The following is a 25,282-nucleotide window of genomic DNA, read 5'->3' as shown; positions in this document are numbered from 1 at the left end:
CCACCTCAATCTCCCTCCTCCTATTGAAACAACAGTAATTGTTAGCAGAGTCTGGTCAGCCAGTCTGAACTCTGGGCCAGAGGTCACCGTTTTCCATTGTTAGTTTCCTGCAGGAGGCACGGACAATTTATTCCCTACATCCTAAGCTAAAAAAACAAACCGGGGAGTCCGGGAGGGAGGGAGGGAGGGGGGAGGGAGGGCTGGGAGGGAGGGGGAGAGGGAGGGAGGGAGGGGGAGGGAGGGAAGAGGGAGGGAGGGCTGGGAGGGCTGGGAGGGAGGGAGGGAGGAGGGAGGGAGGGAGGGCTGGGAGGGGAGGGAGGAGGGAGGGAGGGCTGGGAGGGGAGGAGGGAGGGAGGGAGGGAGGGAGGGAGAGGGAGGGAGGGAGGGAGGGAGAGGTGGGAGGGAGAGCGATGGAGAGAGAGCAACAGGGAGGAAACAGTGTCCACAACAACACAAAACATGATCTAATTTCCAAACACTGACCAGACTGACCTTTACACAACAACCTGACTAAAGACACTGTTAGTCTCAGGGTCAACAGCTCTGGTCTGACTTCAGATATCTACAGTCCCACACGTACTAATCACTGAAACCAAGGAAACCAAGCCTCGTGTGTCCTTATACGGACATTTGGAAAACACAGACATTTCCTCTTGACTTGTGTTTAGTTTTCCATAGAGGAAACAAATGGTTGAAATATCAACGTGAACCAAAGCCACGTTGTAAAGAAGTGTGCTGATGCTGGTTGACAGCAGACCCAGGCTATTTCAGGAGCCACAGTCTTTTACTGAGCCATGTCTTATATCAAACCACATGTGCTCTACTCCTCCTGGAATCTGATAACTCCATCCCATAATAAATACCATCACCAACCACCCCCTTCCATACAACCCAGAACGGCTTCCAATGTCCTCTCTAGCTGGGGGTAATGTATGGAGAGGTGCCAGACTGGGGTATATGACTGGGTCTGGGGGTAATGTATGGAGAGGTGTCAGACTGGGGTATAGAACTGGGTCTGGGGGTAATGTATGGAGAGGTGTCAGACTGGAGTATAGAACTGGGTCTGGGGGTAATGTATGGAGAGGTGTCAGACTGGGGTATAGCACTGGGTCTGGGGGTAATGTATGGAGAGGTGTCAGACTGGGGTATAGAACTGGGTCTGGGGGTAATGTATGGAGAGGTGTCAGACTGGGGTATATGACTGGGTCTGGGGGTAATGTATGAAGAGGTGTCAGACTGGGGTATATGACTGGGTCTGGGGGTAATGTATGGAGAGGTGTCAGACTAGGGTATAGAACTGGGTCTGGTGGTAATGTATGGAGAGGTGTCAGACTGGGGTATATGACTGGGTCTGGGGTAATGTATGAAGAGGTGTCAGACTAGGGTATAGAACTGGGTCTGGGGGTAATGTATGGAGAGGTGCCAGACTGGGGTATAGAACTGGGTCTGGGGGTAATGTATGGAGAGGTGCCAGACTGGGGTATATGACTGGGTCTGGGGGTAATGTATGGAGAGGTGTCAGACTGGGGTATATGACTGGGTCTGGGGGTAATGAATGGAGAGGTGTCAGACTGGGGTATAGAACTGGGTCTGGGGGTAATGTATGGAGAGGTGTCAGACTGGGGTATAGAACTGGGTCTGGGGGTAATGTATGGAGAGGTGTCAGACTGGGGTATATGACTGGGTCTGGGGGTAATGTATGGAGAGGTGTCAGACTGGGGTATAGAACTGGGTCTGGGGGTAATGTATGGAGAGGTGTCAGACTGGGGTATAGAACTGGGTCTGGTGGTAATGAATGGAGAGGTGTCAGACTGGGGTATAGAACTGGATCTGGGGGTAATGTATGGAGAGGTGTCAGACTGGGGTATATAACTGGGTCTGGGGGTAATGTATGGAGAGGTGTCAGACTGGGGTATAGAACTGGGTCTGGGGGTAATGTATGGAGAGGTGCCAGACTGGGGTATATGACTGTGTCTGGGGGTAATGTATGGAGAGGTGCCAGACTGGGGTATATGACTGGGTCTGGGGGTAATGTATGGAGAGGTGTCAGACTGGGGTATAGGACTGGGTCTGGGGGTAATGTATGGAGAGGTGTCAGACTGGAGTATAGAACTGGGTCTGGGGGTAATGTATGGAGAGGTGTCAGACTGGGGTATAGCACTGGGTCTGGGGGTAATGTATGGAGAGGTGTCAGACTGGGGTATATGACTGGGTCTGGGGGTAATGTATGAAGAGGTGTCAGACTGGGGTATATGACTGGGTCTGGGGGTAATGTATGGAGAGGTGTCAGACTGGGGAGTGATCCTAGCAGCCTGTGGCCTCCTATCAAGGCCAGTAGACAGCTCATTTCACCCCCCCAGCGGCAGGGAGAGAGAGAGACAGGGTGTGTGTGTGTGTCAGGTCCTATTAGCCCTGGCTGGATGGATTCAGGCAGACAGACATCTCCAGGCTGCAGCTTGAAGCAACAGACGGGCGGAGGGGTGGGGCTAGAGTTAATGAACCTGGACACCCCCGAGAGAGAGAGAGAGACAGAGAGGGAGAGACCAACAATTCCTGGTGTCATAACCTACTCTCCAGCCAGGACAATGATACAGGGAAGGGTCAAGGGTCAGGAGAGGCATGGAGACATGTGTCAGAGGGCAGGAAACCAGGGAAGGAGTGTGGAGTACGGAGCCTGGCCTGTGAGAGAAACCAGGGAAGGAGTGTGGAGTACGGAGCCTGGCCTGTGAGAGAAACCAGGGAAGGAGTGTGGAGTACGGAGCCTGGCCTGTGAGAGAAACCAGGGAAGGAGTGTGGAGTACGGAGCCTGGCCTGTGAGAGAAACCAGGGAAGGAGTGTGGAGTACGGAGCCTGGCCTGTGAGAGAAACCAGGGAAGGAGTGTGGAGTACGGAGCCTGGCCTGTGAGAGAAACCAGGGAAGGAGTGTGGAGTATGGAGCCTGGCCTGTGAGAGAAACCAGGGAAGGAGTGTGGTGTACGGAGCCTGGCCTGTGAGCCCTGAGAGACACCCAGGCTATACGCCTTGATCACACAGTATAATACCATCTACATGTCTGTCACCCAGGCTATACGCCTTGATCACACAGTATAAACTGGGTGGTTGGAGCCCTGAATGCTGATTGGCTGACAGCCGTGGTATATCAGACCATACACCACTGGTATGACAAAACATTCATTTTCACTGCTCTAATTATGTTGGTAACCAGTTTATAACAGCAACAAGAACAGGACACACTAGGAGAGAGGACGGTGTGAGGACACACTAGGGGAGAGGATGGTGTGAGGACACACTAGGAGAGAGGACGGTGTGAGGACACACTAGGGGAGAGGACGGTGTGAGGACACACTAGGGGAGAGGACGGTGTGAGGACACACTAGGGGAGAGGACGGTGTGAGGACACACTAGGGGAGAGGACGGTGTGAGGACACACTAGGAGAGAGGACGGTGTGAGGACACACTAGGGGAGAGGACGGTGTGAGGACACACTAGGGGAGAGGACGGTGTGAGGACACACTAGGGGAGAGGACGGTGTGAGGACACACTAGGGGAGAGGACGGTGTGAGGACACACTAGGGGAGAGGACGGTGTGAGGACACACTAGGGGAGAGGACGGTGTGAGGACACACTAGGGGAGAGGACGGTGTGAGGACACACTAGGGGAGAGGACGGTGTGAGGACACACTAGGGGAGAGGACGGTGTGAGGACACACTAGGGGAGAGGACGGTGTGAGGACACACTAGGGGAGAGGACGGTGTGAGGACACACTAGGGGAGAGGACGGTGTGAGGACACACTAGGAGAGAGGACGGTGTGAGGACACACTAGGGGAGAGGACGGTGTGAGGACACACTAGGAGAGAGGACGGTGTGAGGACACACTAGGGGAGAGGACGGTGTGAGGACACACTAGGGGAGAGGACGGTGTGAGGACACACTAGGGGAGAGGACGGTGTGAGGACACACTAGGGGAGAGGACGGTGTGAGGACACACTAGGGGAGAGGACGGTGTGAGGACACACTAGGGGAGAGGACGGTGTGAGGACACACTAGGGGAGAGGACGGTGTGAGGACACACTAGGGGAGAGGACGGTGTGAGGACACACTAGGGGAGAGGACGGTGTGAGGACACACTAGGGGAGAGGACGGTGTGAGGACACACTAGGGGAGAGGACGGTGTGAGGACACACTAGGGGAGAGGACGGTGTGAGGACACACTAGGGGAGAGGACGGTGTGAGGACACACTAGGGGAGAGGACGGTGTGAGGACACACTAGGGGAGAGGACGGTGTGAGGACACACTAGGGGAGAGGACGGTGTGAGGACACACTAGGGGAGAGGACGGTGTGAGGACACACTAGGGGAGAGGACGGTGTGAGGACACACTAGGGGAGAGGACGGTGTGAGGACACACTAGGGGGAGAGGACGGTGTGAGGACACACTAGGGGAGAGGACGGTGTGAGGACACACTAGGGGAGAGGACGGTGTGAGGACACACTAGGGGAGAGGACGGTGTGAGGACACACTAGGGGAGAGGACGGTGTGAGGACACACTAGGGGAGAGGACGGTGTGAGGACACACTAGGGGAGAGGACGGTGTGAGGACACACTAGGGGAGAGGACGGTGTGAGGACACACTAGGGGAGAGGACGGTGTGAGGACACACTAGGGGAGAGGACGGTGTGAGGACACACTAGGGGAGAGGACGGTGTGAGGACACACTAGGGGAGAGGACGGTGTGAGGACACACTAGGGGAGAGGACGGTGTGAGGACACACTAGGGGAGAGGACGGTGTGAGGACACACTAGGGGAGAGGACGGTGTGAGGACACACTAGGGGAGAGGACGGTGTGAGGACACACTAGGGGAGAGGACGGTGTGAGGACACACTAGGAGAGAGGACGGTGTGAGGACACACTAGGAGAGAGGACGGTGTGAGGACACACTAGGGGAGAGGACGGTGTGAGGACACACTAGGGGAGAGGACGGTGTGAGGACACACTAGGGGAGAGGACGGTGTGAGGACACACTAGGAGAGAGGACGGTGTGAGGACACACTAGGGGAGAGGACGGTGTGAGGACACACTAGGGGAGAGGACGGTGTGAGGACACACTAGGGGAGAGGACGGTGTGAGGACACACTAGGAGAGAGGACGGTGTGAGGACACACTAGGAGAGAGGACGGTGTGAGGACACACTAGGGGAGAGGACGGTGTGAGGACACACTAGGAGAGAGGACGGTGTGAGGACACACTAGGGGAGAGGACGGTGTGAGGACACACTAGGGAGAGGACGGTGTGAGGACACACTAGGGGAGAGGACGGTGTGAGGACACACTAGGGGAGAGGACGGTGTGAGGACACACTAGGGGAGAGGACGGTGTGAGGACACACTAGGGGAGAGGACGGTGTGAGGACACACTAGGGGAGAGGACGGTGTGAGGACACACTAGGGGAGAGGACGGTGTGAGGACACACTAGGGGAGAGGACGGTGTGAGGACACACTAGGGGAGAGGACGGTGTGAGGACACACTAGGGGAGAGGACGGTGTGAGGACACACTAGGGGAGAGGACGGTGTGAGGACACACTAGGGGAGAGGACGGTGTGAGGACACACTAGGGGAGAGGACGGTGTGAGGACACACTAGGGGAGAGGACGGTGTGAGGACACACTAGGGGAGAGGACGGTGTGAGGACACACTAGGGGAGAGGACGGTGTGAGGACACACTAGGGGAGAGGACGGTGTGAGGACACACTAGGGGAGAGGACGGTGTGAGGACACACTAGGGGAGAGGACGGTGTGAGGACACACTAGGGGAGAGGACGGTGTGAGGACACACTAGGGGAGAGGACGGTGTGAGGACACACTAGGGGAGAGGACGGTGTGAGGACACACTAGGGGAGAGGACGGTGTGAGGACACACTAGGGGAGAGGACGGTGTGAGGACACACTAGGGGAGAGGACGGTGTGAGGACACACTAGGGGAGAGGACGGTGTGAGGACACACTAGGGAAGAGGACGGTGTGAGGACACACTAGGAGAGAGGACGGTGTGAGGACACACTAGGGGAGAGGACGGTGTGAGGACACACTAGGGGAGAGGATGGTGTGAAGCCACACTAGGAGAGAGGACGGTGTGAGGACACACTAGGGGAGAGGACGGTGTGAGGACACACTAGGGGAGAGGACGGTGTGAGGCCACACTAGGGGAGAGGACGGTGTGAGGCCACACTAGGGGAGAGGACGGTGTGAGGACACACTAGGAGAGAGGACGGTGTGAGGACACACTAGGGGAGAGGACGGTGTGAGGACACACTAGGGGAGAGGACGGTGTGAGGACACACTAGGGGAGAGGACGGTGTGAGGACACACTAGGGGAGAGGACGGTGTGAGGACACACTAGGAGAGAGGACGGTGTGAGGACACACTAGGAGAGAGGACGGTGTGAGGACACACTAGGGGAGAGGACGGTGTGAGGCCACACTAGGAGAGAGGACGGTGTGAGGACACAGTAGGGGAGAGGACGGTGTGAGGACACACTAGGGGAGAGGACGGTGTGAGGCCACACTAGGGGAGAGGACGGTGTGAGGACACACTAGGGGAGAGGACGGTGTGAGGACACACTAGGGAAGAGGACGGTGTGAGGCCACACTAGGAGAGAGGACGGTGTGAGGACACACTAGGAGAGAGGACGGTGTGAGGCCACACTAGGAGAGAGGACGGTGTGAGGACACACTAGGGGAGAGGACGGTGTGAGGACACACTAGGGGAGAGGACGGTGTGAGGACACACTAGGAGAGAGGACGGTGTGAGGACACACTAGGAGAGAGGACGGTGTGAGGACACACTAGGGGAGAGGACGGTGTGAGGACACAGTAGGGGAGAGGACAGTGTGAGGACACACTAGGGGAGAGGACGGTGTGAGGACACACTAGGGGAGAGGACGGTGTGAGGACACACTAGGGGAGAGGACGGTGTGAGGACACTTTCAAACATGTCAATGATATAACAACACAGCAGATCCTAGCTGGCTGACTGGCTGGCTGACTGGCTGACTGACTGGCTGGCTGACTGGCTGGCTGGCTGGCTGACTGTAACTAAACACACAGACCCAGGCAGGACACACTAAGGGAGAGGATGGCATGAGGTGAAGACTGGCTGACATGCACCAGAGAGGAGAGAGAGAGGGGGGTAGAGAGGAGGTAGAAAGGAGAGAGAGGGGGTAGAGAGGAGAGAGGAGGTAGATAGGAGAGAGTGAGGGGTAGAGAGGAGGTAGAAAGGAGAGAGAGGGGGTAGAAAGGAGAGAGAGGAGGTAGAAAGGAGAGAGAGGGGGTAGAGAGGAGAGAGAGGGGGTAGAGAGGAGAGAGAGGGGGTAGAGAGGAGAGAGGAGGTAGATAGGAGAGAGTGAGGGGGTAGAGAGGAGAGAGAGGAGGTAGAAAGGAGAGAGAGGAGGTAGAAAGGAGAGAGAGGAGGTAGAAAGGAGAGAGAGGGGGGTAGAGAGGAGAGAGAGGGGGTAGAGAGGAGAGAGAGGGGGTAGAAAGGAGAGAGAGGAGGTAGAAAGGAGAGAGAGGGGGTAGAGAGGAGAGAGAGGGGTAGAGAGGAGAAAGAGGAGGTAGCAAGGAGAGAGAGGGGGTAGAAAGGAGAGAGGAGGTAGAAAGGAGAGAGAGGGGGTAGAGAGGAGAGAGAGGGGGGTAGAAAGGAGAAAGAGGAGGTGGCAAGGAGAGAGAGGGGTAGAAAGGAGAGAGAGGGGGTAGAGAGGAGAGAGAGGGGGTAGAAAGGGGAGAGAGGGGGTAGAAAGGAGAGAGAGGAGGTAGAAAGGAGAGAGAGGGGTTAGAGAGGAGAGAGAGGAGGTAGAGAGGAGAGAGAGGAAGAGGCCCCAGCCCACACTCACTAAACCTTCAAACACTTTTCATCTCCCTCCACTTCTCAGAGAGAGAGGAGAGGAGAGAGAGAGAGAGAGCAAGAGCGAGAGAGGAGAGAGAGGAGAGAGAGCGAGAGAGAGCGAGAGAGAGCGAGAGAGAGAGAGAGAGAGAGAGAGAGAGAGAGAGAGAGAGAGGTTGAGGAGAGCGAGAGAGAGAGATTGAGGAGAGAGAGAGAGCGAGAGAGAGAGGAGAGAGAGAGAGAGAGAGAGAGAGAGAGAGAGAGAGAGAGAGAGAGAGAGGAGAGAGAGAGACAGATTGAGGAGAGAGGGAGAGGAGAAATCAGTCCTGAACGCTACTAGTCAACAGAGCCTTGCTAAGCCCCCTGGTCTTTAGTGATATATTTGTACCTTTCTACCTTCTTCCCTGATCCCTCCGTCTTTCCACAGCGGAGACTTACTTGTCTTTTAGGAAGTCAGCAACGCGCCTGAAGTCGTCAGCGCAGTACTCCCTCTTCATATCCATCAGGACGCTGTCGGAGGCAGACTGCACCGGGACATGGAGGAAGGCATACACACGAGGATGGTTCAGGATCTTAGACATTTCCTGTTAGGAGATAAGATAAGGTAGAGATGGATAGATTAGAGAGAGAGAGATTACACAGACCCACAAATCACTTGAAAACAAACCCAATTTTGAATAAACTCCCATATCTACTGGGTGAAATACCACAGTGTGACATCACAGCAGCAAGATGTGTGACCGCAAGAAAATTGCAACCAGTGAAGAACAAACACCATTGTAAATACAACCCATATTTATGTTTATTTATTTTCCCTTTTGTACTTTAAACATTTGCACATCGTTACAACACTATATATAGACATAATATGACAATAATAATAATATGAAATGTCTTTTGGAACTTCTGTGAGTGTAATATTTACTGTTCATTTTATTTATTTCACTTTTGTTCATTATCTACTTCACTTGGTTTGGCAACGTTAACATATGTTTCCCCATGACAATAAAACCCCTGAATTGAACTGAGACAGAGAGAGACAGAGAGAGAGAAATATATATATATATATATATATAAGAGAGAGAGAGAAATAGAGACAGAGAGAAATATAGAGAGATATAGAGACAGAGATAAAGAGACAGAGAGATAGAGACAGAGATAAATAGAGAGAGAGATAGAGAGAAATATATATATATAGAGAGAGATATAGAGACAGAGATAAAGAGAGAGAGAGATAAAGAGAGAGAGAGATAAAGAGAGAGATAGAGACAGAGATAAAGAGAGAGAGAGATAGAGAGAAATATATATAGAGAGAGATAGAGATAAAGAGAGATAGAGACAGAGATAAATAGAGAGAGAGATAGAGACAGAGATAAAGAGAGAGATACATGGAAGAAGGCATAGACAGGAGTGTTGTTCAGAATCTCAGCCATTTCCTGTTGGGACCGATGTAAACAGGATGAAAGTGTGAGGGAAGTGTAATCCACTGAGGAGTGATGAAGAAGAGATCCTTCAGACAGCTGATCCTCTCATTTAGAGCAGTCAGAGAACCCCGTATGACATATTATACACCCTCACATAGGGATGCTGCCATGTGCCGACACACACACACACACACACACACACACACACACACACACACACACACACACACACACACACACACACACACACACACACACACACACACACACACACACACACACACACACACACACACACACACACACACACACAAAAGGATTCTCATCAGCATATGTGATATGACTCTCCCTGTCCTGTTAAATCCCCCAGGTGTATTTCCTGTATAAAGGGTATTGTATTGTACAGTACGGTCACAGGGTTTACAGGGAATCATTCCTAACACAGGACTCTCCCTTTCCTCATCAACACTTTCCAGTTGGATTATTCGTATGTATGCAGGGTATACATCGTCCAATGAAATGCTTACTCGAGAAAGACCTGCAAGTAAGCATTTCATTGGACGATGTATACCCTAAACAAGCCCCTTCACCACAGGACAGGGCAGAGCTCCCTAAACAAGCCCCTTCACCACAGGACAGAGCAGAGCTCCCTAAACAAGCCCCTTCACCACAGGACAGAGCAGAGCTCCCTAAACAAGCCCCTTCACCACAGGACAGAGCAGAGTTCCCTAAACAAGCCCCTTCACCACAGGACAGAGCAGAGCTCCCTAAACAAGCCCCTTCACCACAGTCAGCTGCCTTCCCCACGCTTAACAATAGAGGAGCAGACCTAGTCTCCTATAGGACGACTAACAGCGGGTCAGAGGTCAAATCTAGCTGAACAGCCAATTAAAGCCATTAATGAGGTGACAGAGCCAGGATCTCTGGTGTGATTGGCTGGGACAGGGCCCTGGCTTGAGTGACTTCAGGACACAAGAAGTAGAAAACAAAGCAAAAACAGCAGAGCAACAGGAAACAGAACCCTGTAGAGATGTGGTTTAACATCACACAGCTGTTAAGAGGTTGGTACATCTGGTCTGGATTCCCCTCTCTCTCCTATCCCCAGCTACATTACAGAATAAGAGATGTATTATTATATTACAGAATAACAGACAGGGAGATGTGTTATTATATTACAGAATAACAGACAAGGAGATGTGTTATTATATTACAGAATAACAGACAGGGAGATGTGTTATTATATTACAGAATAACAGTCAGGGAGATGTGTTATTATATTACAGAATAACAGTCAGGGAGATGTGTTATTATATTACAGAATAACAGACAGGGAGATGTGTTATTATATTACAGAATAACAGACAGGGAGATGTGTTATTATATTACAGAATAACATCCAGAGAGATGTGTTATTATATTACAGAATAACAGACAGGGAGATGTGTTATTATATTACAGAATAACAGACAAGGAGATGTGTTATTATATTACAGAATAACAGACAGGGAGATGTGTTATTATATTACAGAATAACAGCCAGGGAGATGTGTTATTATATTACAGAATAACATCCAGAGAGATGTGTTATTATATTACAGAATAACAGACAGGGAGATGTGTTATTATATTACAGAATAACAGACAGGGAGATGTGTTATTATATTACAGCCAGGGAGATGTGTTATTATATTACAGAATAACAGTCAGGGAGATGTGTTATTATATTACAGAATAACAGACAGGGAGATGTGTTATTATATTACAGAATAACAGACAGGGAGATGTGTTATTATATTACAGAATAACAGACAGGGAGATGTGTTATTATATTACAGAATAACAGTCAGGGAGATGTGTTATTATATTACAGAATAACAGTCAGGGAGATGTGTTATTATATTACAGAATAACAGTCAGGGAGATGTGTTATTATATTACAAAATAACAGTCAGGGAGATGTGTTATTATATTACAGAATAACAGACAGGGAGATGTGTTATTATATTACAGAATAACAGACAGAGAGATGTGTTATTATATTACAGAATAACAGACAGGGAGATGTGTTATTATATTACAGAATAACAGACAGGGAGATGTGTTATTATATTACAGAATAACAGACAGGGAGATGTGTTATTATATTACAGAATAACAGACAGGGAGATGTGTTATTATATTACAGAATAACAGCCAGGGAGATGTGTTATTATATTACAGAATAACAGACAGGGAGATGTGTTATTATATTACAGAATAACAGACAGGGAGATGTGTTATTATATTACAGAATAACATCCAGGGAGATGTGTTATTATATTACAGAATAACAGACAAGGAGATGTGTTATTATATTACAGAATAACAGACAGGGAGATGTGTTATTATATTACAGAATAACAGCCAGGGAGATGTGTTATTATATTACAGAATAACAGTCAGGGAGATGTGTTATTATATTACAGAATAACAGTCAGGGAGATGTGTTATTATATTACAGAATAACATCCAGGGAGATGTGTTATTATATTACAGAATAACAGACAGGGAGATGTGTTATTATATTACAGAATAACAGACAGGGAGATGTGTTATTATATTACAGAATAACAGTCAGGGAGATGTGTTATTATATTACAGAATAACAGACAGGGAGATGTGTTATTATATTACAGAATAACAGACAGGGAGATGTGTTATTATATTACAGAATAACAGTCAGGGAGATGTGTTATTATATTACAGAATAACAGCCAGGGAGATGTGTTATTATATTACAGAATAACATCCAGAGAGATGTGTTATTATATTACAGAATAACAGTCAGGGAGATGTGTTATTATATTACAGAATAACAGTCAGGGAGATGTGTTATTATATTACAGAATAACAGTCAGGGAGATGTGTTATTATATTACAGAATAACAGTCAGGGAGATGTGTTATTATATTACAGAATAACAGTCAGGGAGATGTGTTATTATATTACAGAATAACAGACAGGGAGATGTGTTATTATATTACAGTATAACAGACAGGGAGATGTGTTATTATATTACAGAATAACAGACAGGGAGATGTGTTATTATATTACAGAATAACAGTCAGGGAGATGTGTTATTATATTACAGAATAACAGACAGGGAGATGTGTTATTATATTACAGAATAACATCCAGGGAGATGTGTTATTATATTACAGAATAACATCCAGGGAGATGTGTTATTATATTACAGAATAACAGACAGAGAGATGTGTTATTATATTACAGAATAACATACAGGGAGATGTGTTATTATATTACAGAATAACATCCAGGGAGATGTGTTATTATATTACAGAATAACAGTCAGGGAGATGTGTTATTATATTACAGAATAACAGTCAACCTGCTATAAGGAAGGAGACATTACCAGGACTACTACAGATGTCTAGACTACAGACAGAGCTGTATAATCACACCTATTATCATCATATCATTGCCGAGGAGGGGGAGGATGAGGAGGAGGAAGAAACAAACGATTGATGAAATGATTTCTTCAAATGAAGATGTTGGTTGATTGCGATCCTGGTCCGTCTTCACAATTAAAAGCTATTGTGCCGTGCAGCCCCCCCCCATAGCCTAGATCGTCTTCTCACTTGTGCCTCGCCACATGGGGTAACCAGTAGAGGGATCTAAATTAAAATCATTAATTAGATCGAAGAATACCAGCTGATTAATAAAGGAGATGAACCAGGAACCTACTTGCACTGGGACATGCAAAGTATCCCAAACGAATTAGTGTGTGTGTGTGTGTGTGTGTGTGTGTGTGTGTGTGTGCTACACACATATGTGCATGTCACACCAGAAAGAGGTGGATTGTGGGTAGTGAGAGGGGTAGCGCTGAATGGAAGGCGTGAGAGAAGTGAGAGACTGTCTGGTGTCTCCATGTCATTTCACACAGCCGATGTGAACTTACCGTATCACCGAACACACTCCTGTCATGTCTCCTGGCAACCTGTCTGTACCTAGGGCCTCAGCCATGTAACACACACACACACACACACACACACACACACACACACACACACACACACACACACACACACACACACACACACACACACACACAGCCTCTCGCTCGCTCAGCAGACTGAATAGCTTAACAGAGTGTTTGTGAGCTGACGTTGCATCAACAACAACCAAAGGTGTTTATTCCCACACCCAGCAGAGACCTGTTGTTGTTGACAGACCCCTCTCCCTCTACCACCTGTTGTTGTTGACAGACCCCTCTCCCTCTACCACCTGTTGTTGTTGACAGACCCCTCTCCCTCTACCACCTGTTGTTGTTGACAGACCCCTCTCCCTCTACCACCTGTTGTTGTTGACAGACCCCTCTCCCTCTACCACCTGTTGTTGTTGACAGACCCCTCTCCCTCTACCACCTGTTGTTGTTGACAGAGAGAGAGGATGGATCATGGATCAGCAACGTAGCGGCGTGAGGCTAAACGTAGCGGCGTGAGGCTAAACGTATCCATGGTGTATCAGTATGTATGAGGTCATCACCATGTATCCATGGTGTATCAGTATGTATGAGGTCATCACCATGTATCCATGGTGTATCAGTATGTATGAGGTCATCACCATGTGTCCATGGTGTATCAGTATGTATGAGGTCATCACCATGTATCCATGGTGTATCAGTATGTATGAGGTCATCACCATGTATCCATGGTGTATCAGTATGTATGAGGTCATCACCATGTATCCATGGTGTATCACTATGTATGAGGTCATCACCATGTATCCATGGTGTATCAGTATGTATGAGGTCATCACCATGTATCCATGGTGTATCAGTATGTATGAGGTCATCACCATGTATCCATGGTGTATCAGTATGTATGAGGTCATCACCATGTGTCCATGGTGTATCAGTATGTATGAGGTCATCACCATGCTACCATGGTGTATCAGTATGTATGAGGTCATCACCATGTACCATGGTGTATCAGTATGTATGAGGTCATCACCATGTACCATGGTGTATCAGTATGTATGAGGTCATCACCATGCATCCATGGTGTATCAGTATGTATGAGGTCATCACCATGCATCCATGGTGTATCAGTATGTATGAGGTCATCACCATGTAGCCATGGTGTATCAGTATGTATGAGGTCATCACCATGTGTCCATGGTGTATCAGTATGTATGAGGTCATCACCATGCGTCCATGGTGTATCAGTATGTATGAGGTCATCACCATGCGTCCATGGTGTATCAGTATGTATGAGGTCATCACCATGTATCCATGGTGTATCAGTATGTATGAGGTCATCACTATGTATCCATGGTGTATCAGTATGTATGAGGTCATCACCATGTGTCCATGGGGTATCAGTATGTATGAGGTCATCACCATGTATCCATGGTGTATCAGTATGTATGAGGTCATCACCATGTATCCATGGTGTATCAGTATGTATGAGGTCATCACCATGCATCCATGGTGTATCAGTATGTATGAGGTCATCACCATGCATCCATGGTGTATCAGTATGTATGAGGACATCACTATGTATCGTAAACACAGACACCCTCATAGATATCATCCTAACCAACTTGCCCTCCAAATAAACCTCTGCTGTCCTGTTTACAGTCCCATACTGACTGTTCTGATCTCTACAGTCTCTACCTCTATAGGTCCTGTTTACAGTCCCAGACTGACTGTTCTGATCTCCCCAGTCTCTACCTCTATAGGTCCTGTTTACAGTCCCAGACTGACTGTTCTGATCTCCCCAGTCTCTACCTCTATAGGTCCTGTTTACAGTCCCAGACTGGCTGTTCTGATCTCTCCAGTCTCTACCTCTATAGGTCCTGTTTACAGTCCCAGACTGACTGTTCTGATCTCTACAGTCTCTACCTCTATAGGTCCTGTTTACAGTCCCAGACTGACTGTTCTGATCTCTACAGCCTCTATCTTCTATCTCACCTGTCTACTTTAGAACTGTTGGCTGAAGATTCCCTTTTCCATTCAAACATCACGATAGAGGCTCTTTTCATGGCTGGCACAGTGGGTGTGTTTTTCATGGACTAGCGAGCCAACACATCAACACCATCCAAAGAAAACAGCAATTATCCAAAATAACACAGATTCACTGGTCCACTGGGACACAGAGAAATCCACTGCAGCCCTTTATTCCACATTCAGCTGAAGCCGTGTTACGACTCACAATTAAACACATTTTTCCTATTTTGAAATGTTTTAGTTTATGTATCACGGTATTATAATACGGCAACAACTGTCTGGTTATATGAGCATATTAGGAATATATTACAGCTTGTAAATGTCATTATATATCTCCTGCATCTGGTTGCTATCAGACCAATAGGGCTCAACCATTTCATCATTCCATTCCACAGTGCTGTGCAGATCTAAGCTGATCAGTGATATAGATGAAAGGAGTGTATTTCCATTGAGAGGCAGGCTGGCCAGCTGACAGGCTGCTAGATGTAGTATTATAATGGTATATTATTGTCTGGCTGGTAGATGTAGTATTATAATGTAATATTATTGTCTGGCTGGGTAGATGCAGTATTGTAATGGTATATTATTGTCAGGCTGGGTAGATGTAGTATTATAATGTAATATTATTGTCTGGCTGGTAGATGTAGTATTATAATGTAATATTATTGTCTGGCTGGGTAAATGCAGTATTATAATGGTATATTATTGTCTGGCTGGGTAGATGTAGTATTATAATGTAATATTATTGTCTGGCTGGGTAGATGTAGTATTATAATGGTATATTATTGTCTGGCTGGGTAGATGCAGTATTATAATGGTATATTATTGTCTGGCTGGGTAGATGTAGTATTATAATGTAATATTATTGTCTGGCTGGGTAGATGTAGTATTATAATGGTATATTATTGGCTGGGTAGATGCAGTATTATAATGTAATATTATTGGCTGGGTAGATGCAGTATTATAATGGTATATTATTGTCTGGCTGGTAGATGTAGTATTATAATGTTATATTATTGTCTGGCTGGCTCGGTAGATGTAGTATTATAATGTTATATTATTGTCTGGCTGGTAGATGTAGTATTATAATGTAATATTATTGTCTGGCTGGCTGGTAGATGCAGTATTATAATGTTATATTATTGTCTGGCTGGGTAGATGCAGTATTATAATGTAATATTATTGTCTGGCTGGGTAGATGTAGTAATATAATGTCATATTATTGTCTGGCTGGGTAGATGCAGTATTATAATGTTATATTATTGTCTGGCTGGTAGATGCAGTATTATAATGTTATATTATTGTCTGGCTGGTAGATGCAGTATTATAATGGTATATTATTGTCTGGCTGGGTAGATGTAGTAATATAATGTCATATTATTGTCTGGCTGGGTAGATGCAGTATTATAATGTTATATTATTGTCTGGCTGGTAGATGCAGTACTGTACTAGTGGTAGTATTATAATGTTATAAGATTGATTTAGATGTGCATTAAGTACTGTACTGTACCAGTATTAAACTAATGTTATCAGTGGACTGAGTCAGAAGCCCAGTTCTGACCCTGTATTGATGTAAAGTCATGTGATCCGTCTGCATTGTCAGGTCTTCCATCTGAATGACTGTATGAACCTCTTTCACCTCCTAGTAACTCACCTTCTGAATAGTTATTTCAACACCAATATTCATCTGAACATATAAAAGGAAGCTTCAACACAGCTTTTTGTTCACATTTGTGAAAATTTGATTTTGACAATTAGCTGTTTTTGATGTGGATTAAGATAGGAAGGGTTTGATCAATGTGACTGAAGAAAAAAACATTTTAACTGCTCGTCTTTCAGACGTATTTGTCTATTTGATCCTCAAAAATGTTGCAATTGACATATTTTAGTCAACACAGTTGATATAATTGTGACGATAGTCTCTTTGGTGTTTAATAATTCTGTCACTTTTCTATTCTGGCTCCATTTTGAACAGTCTTTAACCTGTTAGGGCTAGGGGGCAGTATTGACACGGCCGGATAAAAAACGTACCCGATTTAATCTGGTTACTACTCCTGCCCAGTAACTAGAATATGCATATAATTATTGGCTTTGGATAGAAAACACCCTAAAGTTTCTAAAACTGTTTGAATGGCCTGAACTAAATGATGGCTGCTGTGGCATGAAGGAGTGGGTAGGTCTGAACTAATGTGGGTGGCTGAGGATGTCATGGCTGCTGTGGCATGAATGAGTGGGTAGGTCTGAACTAAATGATGGCTGCTGTGGCATGAATGAGTGGGTAGGTCTGAACTAAATGAATCTCCTGCTCCCATTTCTAGGTCCCCTGTCACTCAACCACCATGCCATCGTCAAGGTAACCCCTATGACACAACCACACCACCCTGTCTATTAGCGCCCGATTGGTTGATTGGAATCAGGGGAGGGAGTTGACTAATTGTCTGGTTCTAATGAGATCAGAGATCGGATTCACACCACTCTACACACACATTAACATAGCCCTTCACACACACACACACACACACACAACCCTCTACACACACATAAACATAACCCTACACACACACATAAACATAACCCTACACCCCCCCCCACACATTAACATAACCCTACACACACACACACACACACACACACACACACACACACACACACACACACACACACACACACACACACACACACACACACACACACACACACACACACACACACACACACTAACACACACAACCCTCCACACACACACATAAACCCCTTACAGTCACAGAACACATGACTACATTTCACCATCGTTCTCTTGTCCCACAACCTCAACCCACCAAGCAATGCCTTCTGGGCCCATTAAAGGTGATGTGAAAACCAAGCTGTGTGTGTGTGTGTGTGAGTGAATGAGTATCAGAGAGAGACAGAGAGAGAGAGAGAGAGAGAGAGAGAGAGAGAGACAGAGACACAGTGAGAGAGAGACACAGAGAGACAGAGAGAGACACAGAGAGAGAGAGAGAGAGAGAGAGAGAGAGAGAGAGAGAGACAGTGAGAGAGACAGTGAGAGAGAGAGAGAGAGAGAGAGAGAGAGAGAGAGAGAGAGAGAGAGAGAGAGAGAGAGAGAGAGAGAGACAGAGAGAGAGAGAGAGACAGAGAGAGAAGAGAGACAGGGAGAGAGAGAGAGTGAGAGAGAGACAGAGAGAGAGAGAGAGACACAGTGAGAGAGAGACACAGAGAGACAGAGAGAGACACAGAGAGAGAGAGAGAGAGAGACAGTGAGAGAGACAGTGAGAGAGACAGTGAGAGAGAGAGAGAAAGAGAGAGAGAGAGAGAGAGAGAGAGAGAGAGAGAGAGAGAGAGAGAGAGAGAGAGAGAGAGAGAGAGAGAGAGAGAGAGAGAGAGAGTGAGAGAGAGAGACAGAGAGAGAGACAGAGACAGAGACAGAGACAGAGAGACAGAGAGAGAGAGAGAGAGAGAGAGAGAGAGACAGAGAGAGAGAGAGAGAGAGAGAGAGAGAGAGACAGAGAGAGAGACAGACAGACAGACAGACAGACAGACAGACAGACAGACAGACAGACAGACAGACAGACAGACAGACAGACAGTCAAAACAAAACTACATTACTTATTGGGAAACACAAGCACAAAGCAAAATGCAGTGCTATCTGGCCCTAAATCGACAATACATCGTGACAAACTATTTGACCATGGTTACTGATCAAAACCTTAGAAAAACGAAAGTACAGGCTCAGTGAGCACAGCCTTGCCATTGAGAAGGGTAGACACAGGAAAACCTGGCTCCCTGTAGAGGAAAGGCTGTGCAACCACTGCACCACAGCAGAACCTGAGATAGAGCTGCATTTCCTGACAAAATGTAAAAAATATTAAACAATTAGAGAGTGTATTTTCCCCAAATCTGAAATCCTTATTCAAGGTTTCAAAGACCTCTCTGATGAGGATAGGCTACCCGTCCTGTTGGGGGAGGACGCAGAGAGCTGTGGGTTGGCAGCGCACTACATTGCTGTCTGCCATAAGATGAGGGACAGTGTCTGACAGACCAATCAACCTGCACATGTCCTCTACTGTATGCTTATTGTTATTGTCAAATGTATGGTTATTTTGACCCTTGGTTATCGTTGTTACTGTTGTCCCATTGACAATTTTGATTCTCATTTTTATATTGTAAATATCCAAAATAAGCTTTGGCAATATGTACATTGTTACGTCATGCCAATAAAGCAAATTGAATTGAATTGAGAGAGAGAGAGAGGAGGTATAACTGGCTGTAACCCCTAACCCACAGAGAGAGAGGAGGTATAACTGGCTCTAACCCCTAACCCACAGAGAGAGAGGAGGTATAACTGGCTGTAACCCCTAACCCACAGAGAGAGAGAGAGGAGGTATAACTGGCTGTAACCCCTAACCCACAGAGAGAGAGAGGAGGTATAACTGGCTGTAACCCTAACCCACAGAGAGAGAGGAGGTATAACTGGCTGTAAGCCCTAACCCACAGAGAGAGAGAGAGGAGGTATAACTGGCTGTAACCCCTAACCCACAGAGAGAGAGAGAGGAGGTATAACTGGCTGTAACCCCTAACCCACAGAGAGAGAGAGAGGAGGTATAACTGGCTGTAACCCCTAACCCACAGAGAGAGAGAGAGAGGTATAACTGGCTGTAACCCCTAACCCACAGAGAGAGAGAGAGGAGGTATAACTGGCTGTAACCCTAACCCACAGAGAGAGAGAGAGGAGGTATAACTGGCTGTAACCCCTAACCCACAGAGAGAGAGAGAGGTATAACTGGCTGTAACCCTAACCCACAGAGAGAGAGAGAGAGGAGGTATAACTGGCTGTAACCCCTAACCCACAGAGAGAGAGAGAGAGAGAGGAGGTATAACTGGCTGTAACCCCTAACCCACAGAGAGAGAGAGAGGGAGGTATAACTGGCTGTAACCCCTAACCCACAGAGAGAGAGAGGAGGTATAACTGGCTGTAACCCCTAACCCACAGAGAGAGAGAGGAGGTATAACTGGCTGTAACCCCTAACCCACAGAGAGAGAGAGGAGGTATAACTGGCTGTAACCCTAACCCACAGAGAGAGAGAGGAGGTATAACTGGCTGTAACCCCTAACCCACAGAGAGAGAGAGGAGGTATAACTGGCTGTAACCCCTAACCCACAGAGAGAGAGGAGGAGGTATAACTGGCTGTAACCCCTAACCCACAGAGAGAGAGGAGGTATAACTGGCTGTAACCCTAACCCACAGAGAGAGAGAGAGGAGGTATAACTGTCTGTAACCCCTAACCCACAGAGAGAGAGAGGAGGTATAACTGGCTGTAACCCCTAACCCACAGAGAGAGAGGAGGTATAACTGGCTGTAACCCCTAACCCACAGAGAGAGAGAGGAGGTATAACTGGCTGTAACCCCTAACCCACAGAGAGAGAGGAGGTATAACTGGCTGTAACCCCTAACCCACAGAGAGAGAGAGAGGAGGTATAACTGGCTGTAACCCCTAACCCACAGAGAGAGAGAGGAGGTATAACTGGCTGTAACCCCTAACCCACAGAGAGAGAGGAGGTATAACTGGCTGTAACCCCTAACCCACAGAGAGAGAGAGAGAGGAGGTATAACTGGCTGTAACCCCTAACCCACAGAGAGAGAGAGAGGAGGTATAACTGGCTGTAACCCCTAACCCACAGAGAGAGAGAGAGGGAGGTATAACTGGCTGTAACCCCTAACCCACAGAGAGAGAGAGAGAGAGGAGGTATAACTGGCTGTAACCCCTAACCCACAGAGAGAGAGAGAGAGGAGGTATAACTGGCTGTAACCCCTAACCCACAGAGAGAGAGAGGAGGTATAACTGGCTGTAACCCCTAACCCACAGAGAGAGAGGAGGTATAACTGGCTGTAACCCCTAACCCACAGAGAGAGAGAGAGAGAGGAGGTATAACTGGCTGTAACCCCTAACCCACAGAGAGAGAGAGGAGGTATAACTGGCTGTAACCCCTAACCCACAGAGAGAGAGAGAGGAGGTATAACTGGCTTTAACCCCTAACCCACAGAGAGAGAGAGAGGTATAACTGGCTGTAACCCCTAACCCACAGAGAGAGAGAGAGAGGAGGTATAACTGGCTGTAACCCCTAACCCACAGAGAGAGAGAGAGGAGGTATAACTGGCTGTAACCCCTAACACACAGAGAGAGAGAGGAGGTATAACTGGCTATAACCCCTAACCCACAGAGAGAGAGAGGAGGTATAACTGGCTGTAACCCTAACCCACAGAGAGAGAGAGAGGAGGTATAACTGGCTGTAACCCCTAACCCACAGAGAGAGAGAGAGGAGGTATAACTGGCTGTAACCCCTAACCCACAGAGAGAGAGAGGAGGTATAACTGGCTGTAACCCCTAACCCACAGAGAGAGAGAGAGGAGGTATAACTGGCTGTAACCCTAACCCACAGAGAGAGAGGAGGTATAACTGGCTGTAACCCCTAACCCACAGAGAGAGAGGAGGTATAACTGGCTGTAACCCCTAACCCACAGAGAGAGAGAGGAGGTATAACTGGCTGTAACCCCTAACCCACAGAGAGAGAGGCGGTATAACTGGCTGTAACCCCTAACCCACAGAGAGAGAGAGAGAGAGGAGGTATAACTGGCTGTAACCCCTAACCCACAGAGAGAGAGGAGGTAAAACTGGCTGTAACCCCTAACCCACAGAGAGAGAGGAGGTATAACTGGCTGTAACCCCTAACCCACAGAGAGAGAGAGAGAGAGGAGGTATAACTGGCTGTAACCCCTAACCCACAGAGAGAGAGGAGGTATAACTGGCTGTAACCCCTAACCCACAGAGAGAGAGAGAGAGAGAGGTATAACTGGCTGTAACCCCTAACCCACAGAGAGAGAGGAGGTAAAACTGGCTGTAACCCCTAACCCACAGAGAGAGAGGAGGTATAACTGGCTGTAACCCCTAACCCACAGAGAGAGAGAGAGGAGGTATAACTGGCTGTAACCCCTAACCCACAGAGAGAGAGGAGGTATAACTGGCTGTAACCCTAACCCACAGAGAGAGAGAGAGGAGGTATAACTGGCTGTAACCCCTAACCCACAGAGAGAGAGAGGAGGTATAACTGGCTGTAACCCCTAACCCACAGAGAGAGAGAGAAGAGGTATAACTGGCTGTAACCCCTAACCCACAGAGAGAGAGAGAGGAGGTATAACTGGCTGTAACCCCTAACCCACAGAGAGAGAGAGAGGAGGTATAACTGGCTGTAACCCCTAACCCACAGAGAGAGAGAGGAGGTATAACTGGCTGTAACCCTAACCCACAGAGAGAGAGAGGAGGTATAACTGGCTGTAACCCCTAACCCACAGAGAGAGAGAGAGGAGGTATAACTGGCTGTAACCCCTAACCCACAGAGAGAGAGAGAGGAGGTATAACTGGCTGTAACCCCTAACCCACAGAGAGAGAGAGAGAGAGGAGGTATAACTGGCTGTAACCCCTAACCCACAGAGAGAGAGAGAGGAGGTATAACTGGCTGTAACCCCTAACCCACAGAGAGAGAGAGGAGGTATAACTGGCTGTAACCCCTAACCCACAGAGAGAGAGAGGAGGTATAACTGGCTGTAACCCCTAACCCACAGAGAGAGAGAGAGGAGGTATAACTGGCTGTAACCCCTAACCCACAGAGAGAGAGAGAGGAGGTATAACTGGCTGTAACCCCTAACCCACAGAGAGAGAGGAGGTATAACTGGCTGTAACCCCTAACCCACAGAGAGAGAGGAGGTATAACTGGCTGTAACCCCTAACCCACAGAGAGAGAGAGAGGAGGTATAACTGGCTGTAACCCCTAACCCACAGAGAGAGAGAGGAGGTATAACTGGCTGTAACCCCTAACCCACAGAGAGAGAGAGAGAGAGGAGGTATAACTGGCTGTAACCCCTAACCCACAGAGAGAGAGAGGAGGTATAACTGGCTGTAACCCCTAACCCACAGAGAGAGAGGAGGTATAACTGGCTGTAACCCCTAACCCACAGAGAGAGAGAGGAGGTATAACTGGCTGTAACCCCTAACCCACAGAGAGAGAGAGAGGAGGTATAACTGGCTGTAACCCCTAACCCACAGAGAGAGAGAGAGGAGGTATAACTGGCTGTAACCCCTAACCCACAGAGAGAGAGAGGAGGTATAACTGGCTGTAACCCCTAACCCACAGAGAGAGAGAGGAGGTATAACTGGCTGTAACCCCTAACCCACAGAGAGAGAGGAGGTATAACTGGCTGTAACCCCTAACCCACAGAGAGAGAGAGGAGGTATAACTGGCTGTAACCCTAACCCACAGAGAGAGAGAGGAGGTATAACTGGCTGTAACCCCTAACCCACAGAGAGAGAGGAGGTATAACTGGCTGTAACCCTAACCCACAGAGAGAGAGAGAGGAGGTATAACTGGCTGTAACCCCTAAACCACAGAGAGAGAGAGGAGGTATAACTGGCTGTAACCCCTAACCCACAGAGAGAGAGAGAGAGAGGAGGTATAACTGGCTGTAACCCCTAACCCACAGAGAGAGAGGAGGTATAACTGGCTGTAACCCTAACCCACAGAGAGAGAGGAGGTATAACTGGCTGTAACCCCTAACCCACAGAGAGAGAGGAGGTATAACTGGCTGTAACCCCTAACCCACAGAGAGAGAGGAGGTATAACTGGCTGTAACCCCTAACCCACAGAGAGAGAGGAGGTATAACTGGCTGTAACCCCTAACCCACAGAGAGAGAGAGAGAGAGGTATAACTGGCTGTAACCCCTAACCCACAGAGAGAGAGAGAGAGGAGGTATAACTGGCTGTAACCCCTAGCCCACAGAGAGAGAGAGAGGTATAACTGGCTGTAACCCCTAACCCACAGAGAGAGAGAGGAGGTATAACTGGCTGTAACCCTAACCCACAGAGAGAGAGAGAGGAGGTATAACTGGCTGTAACCCCTAACCCACAGAGAGAGAGAGGAGGTATAACTGGCTGTAACCCCTAACCCACAGAGAGAGAGGAGGTATAACTGGCTGTAACCCCTAACCCACAGAGAGAGAGAGGAGGTATAACTGGCTCTAACCCCTAACCCACAGAGAGAGAGAGGAGGTATAACTGGCTGTAACCCTAACCCACAGAGAGAGAGGAGGTATAACTGGCTGTAACCCTAACCCACAGAGAGAGAGGAGGTATAACTGGCTGTAACCCCTAACCCACAGAGAGAGAGAGGAGGTATAACTGGCTGTAACCCTAACCCACAGAGAGAGAGAGAGGAGGTATAACTGGCTGTAACCCCTAACCCACAGAGAGAGAGAGAGGAGGTATAACTGGCTGTAACCCCTAACCCACAGAGAGAGAGGAGGTATAACTGGCTGTAACCCCTAACCCACAGAGAGAGAGAGGAGGTATAACTGGCTGTAACCCCTAACCCACAGAGAGAGAGGAGGTATAACTGGCTGTAACCCCTAACCCACAGAGAGAGAGAGAGGAGGTATAACTGGCTGTAACCCCTAGCCCACAGAGAGAGAGAGAGGAGGTATAACTGGCTGCTTTCAGTTTAAAAAGGCAGCTCTGCTCAACAATCACCATTTCCTTCAGATTGAGAGGGGAAACAGGGACAGAAAACTATTGGTACATAAACCTCCATTTTTCCATTTCATTTTCCTCAGTTACACATTTACAAGATGACATCTGAAACAAACATAAATAAACGCAGCAAAGATGACCACAACCAATCAAAATCATTTAACTCAAAGTGCATCAGGCAGCCATGAGCCAGTACATCATTCACTAACCAATCAAAGGGATTCTTCTTTTTCACATCAATTTATCCTCCTGTCGCCACAACGGTACATTAAGCTGCTAATGGACAAAGACTTCCCAGGAGTATCATTAATATGAAAATGGCCCATTGTGGTGTTTCCTATGAAATTAGCAGCCCTGTGCTCCAAATACAAATTTACACCCGGCCACTCTGGG

General features: G+C 47.8%; 1 protein-coding gene across 1 annotated transcript in view; it reads right to left on the bottom strand.

The window, feature by feature from the left end:
- The window catches only part of cdkal (CDK5 regulatory subunit-associated protein 1-like 1), an 807,683-nt gene that overhangs the window by 313,636 nt on the left and 468,765 nt on the right, over positions 1–25,282 (bottom strand). The window contains 1 exon segment of the mRNA NM_001173677.1: positions 8,318–8,463. Coding sequence (NP_001167148.1) covers positions 8,318–8,463 — 146 coding nt within the window.

Source organism: Salmo salar, chromosome ssa05 (genome assembly GCF_905237065.1).
Source record: "Salmo salar chromosome ssa05, Ssal_v3.1, whole genome shotgun sequence".
NCBI lineage: Eukaryota > Metazoa > Chordata > Actinopteri > Salmoniformes > Salmonidae > Salmo > Salmo salar.
This window is presented reverse-complemented; position numbering and strand designations above follow the sequence as displayed.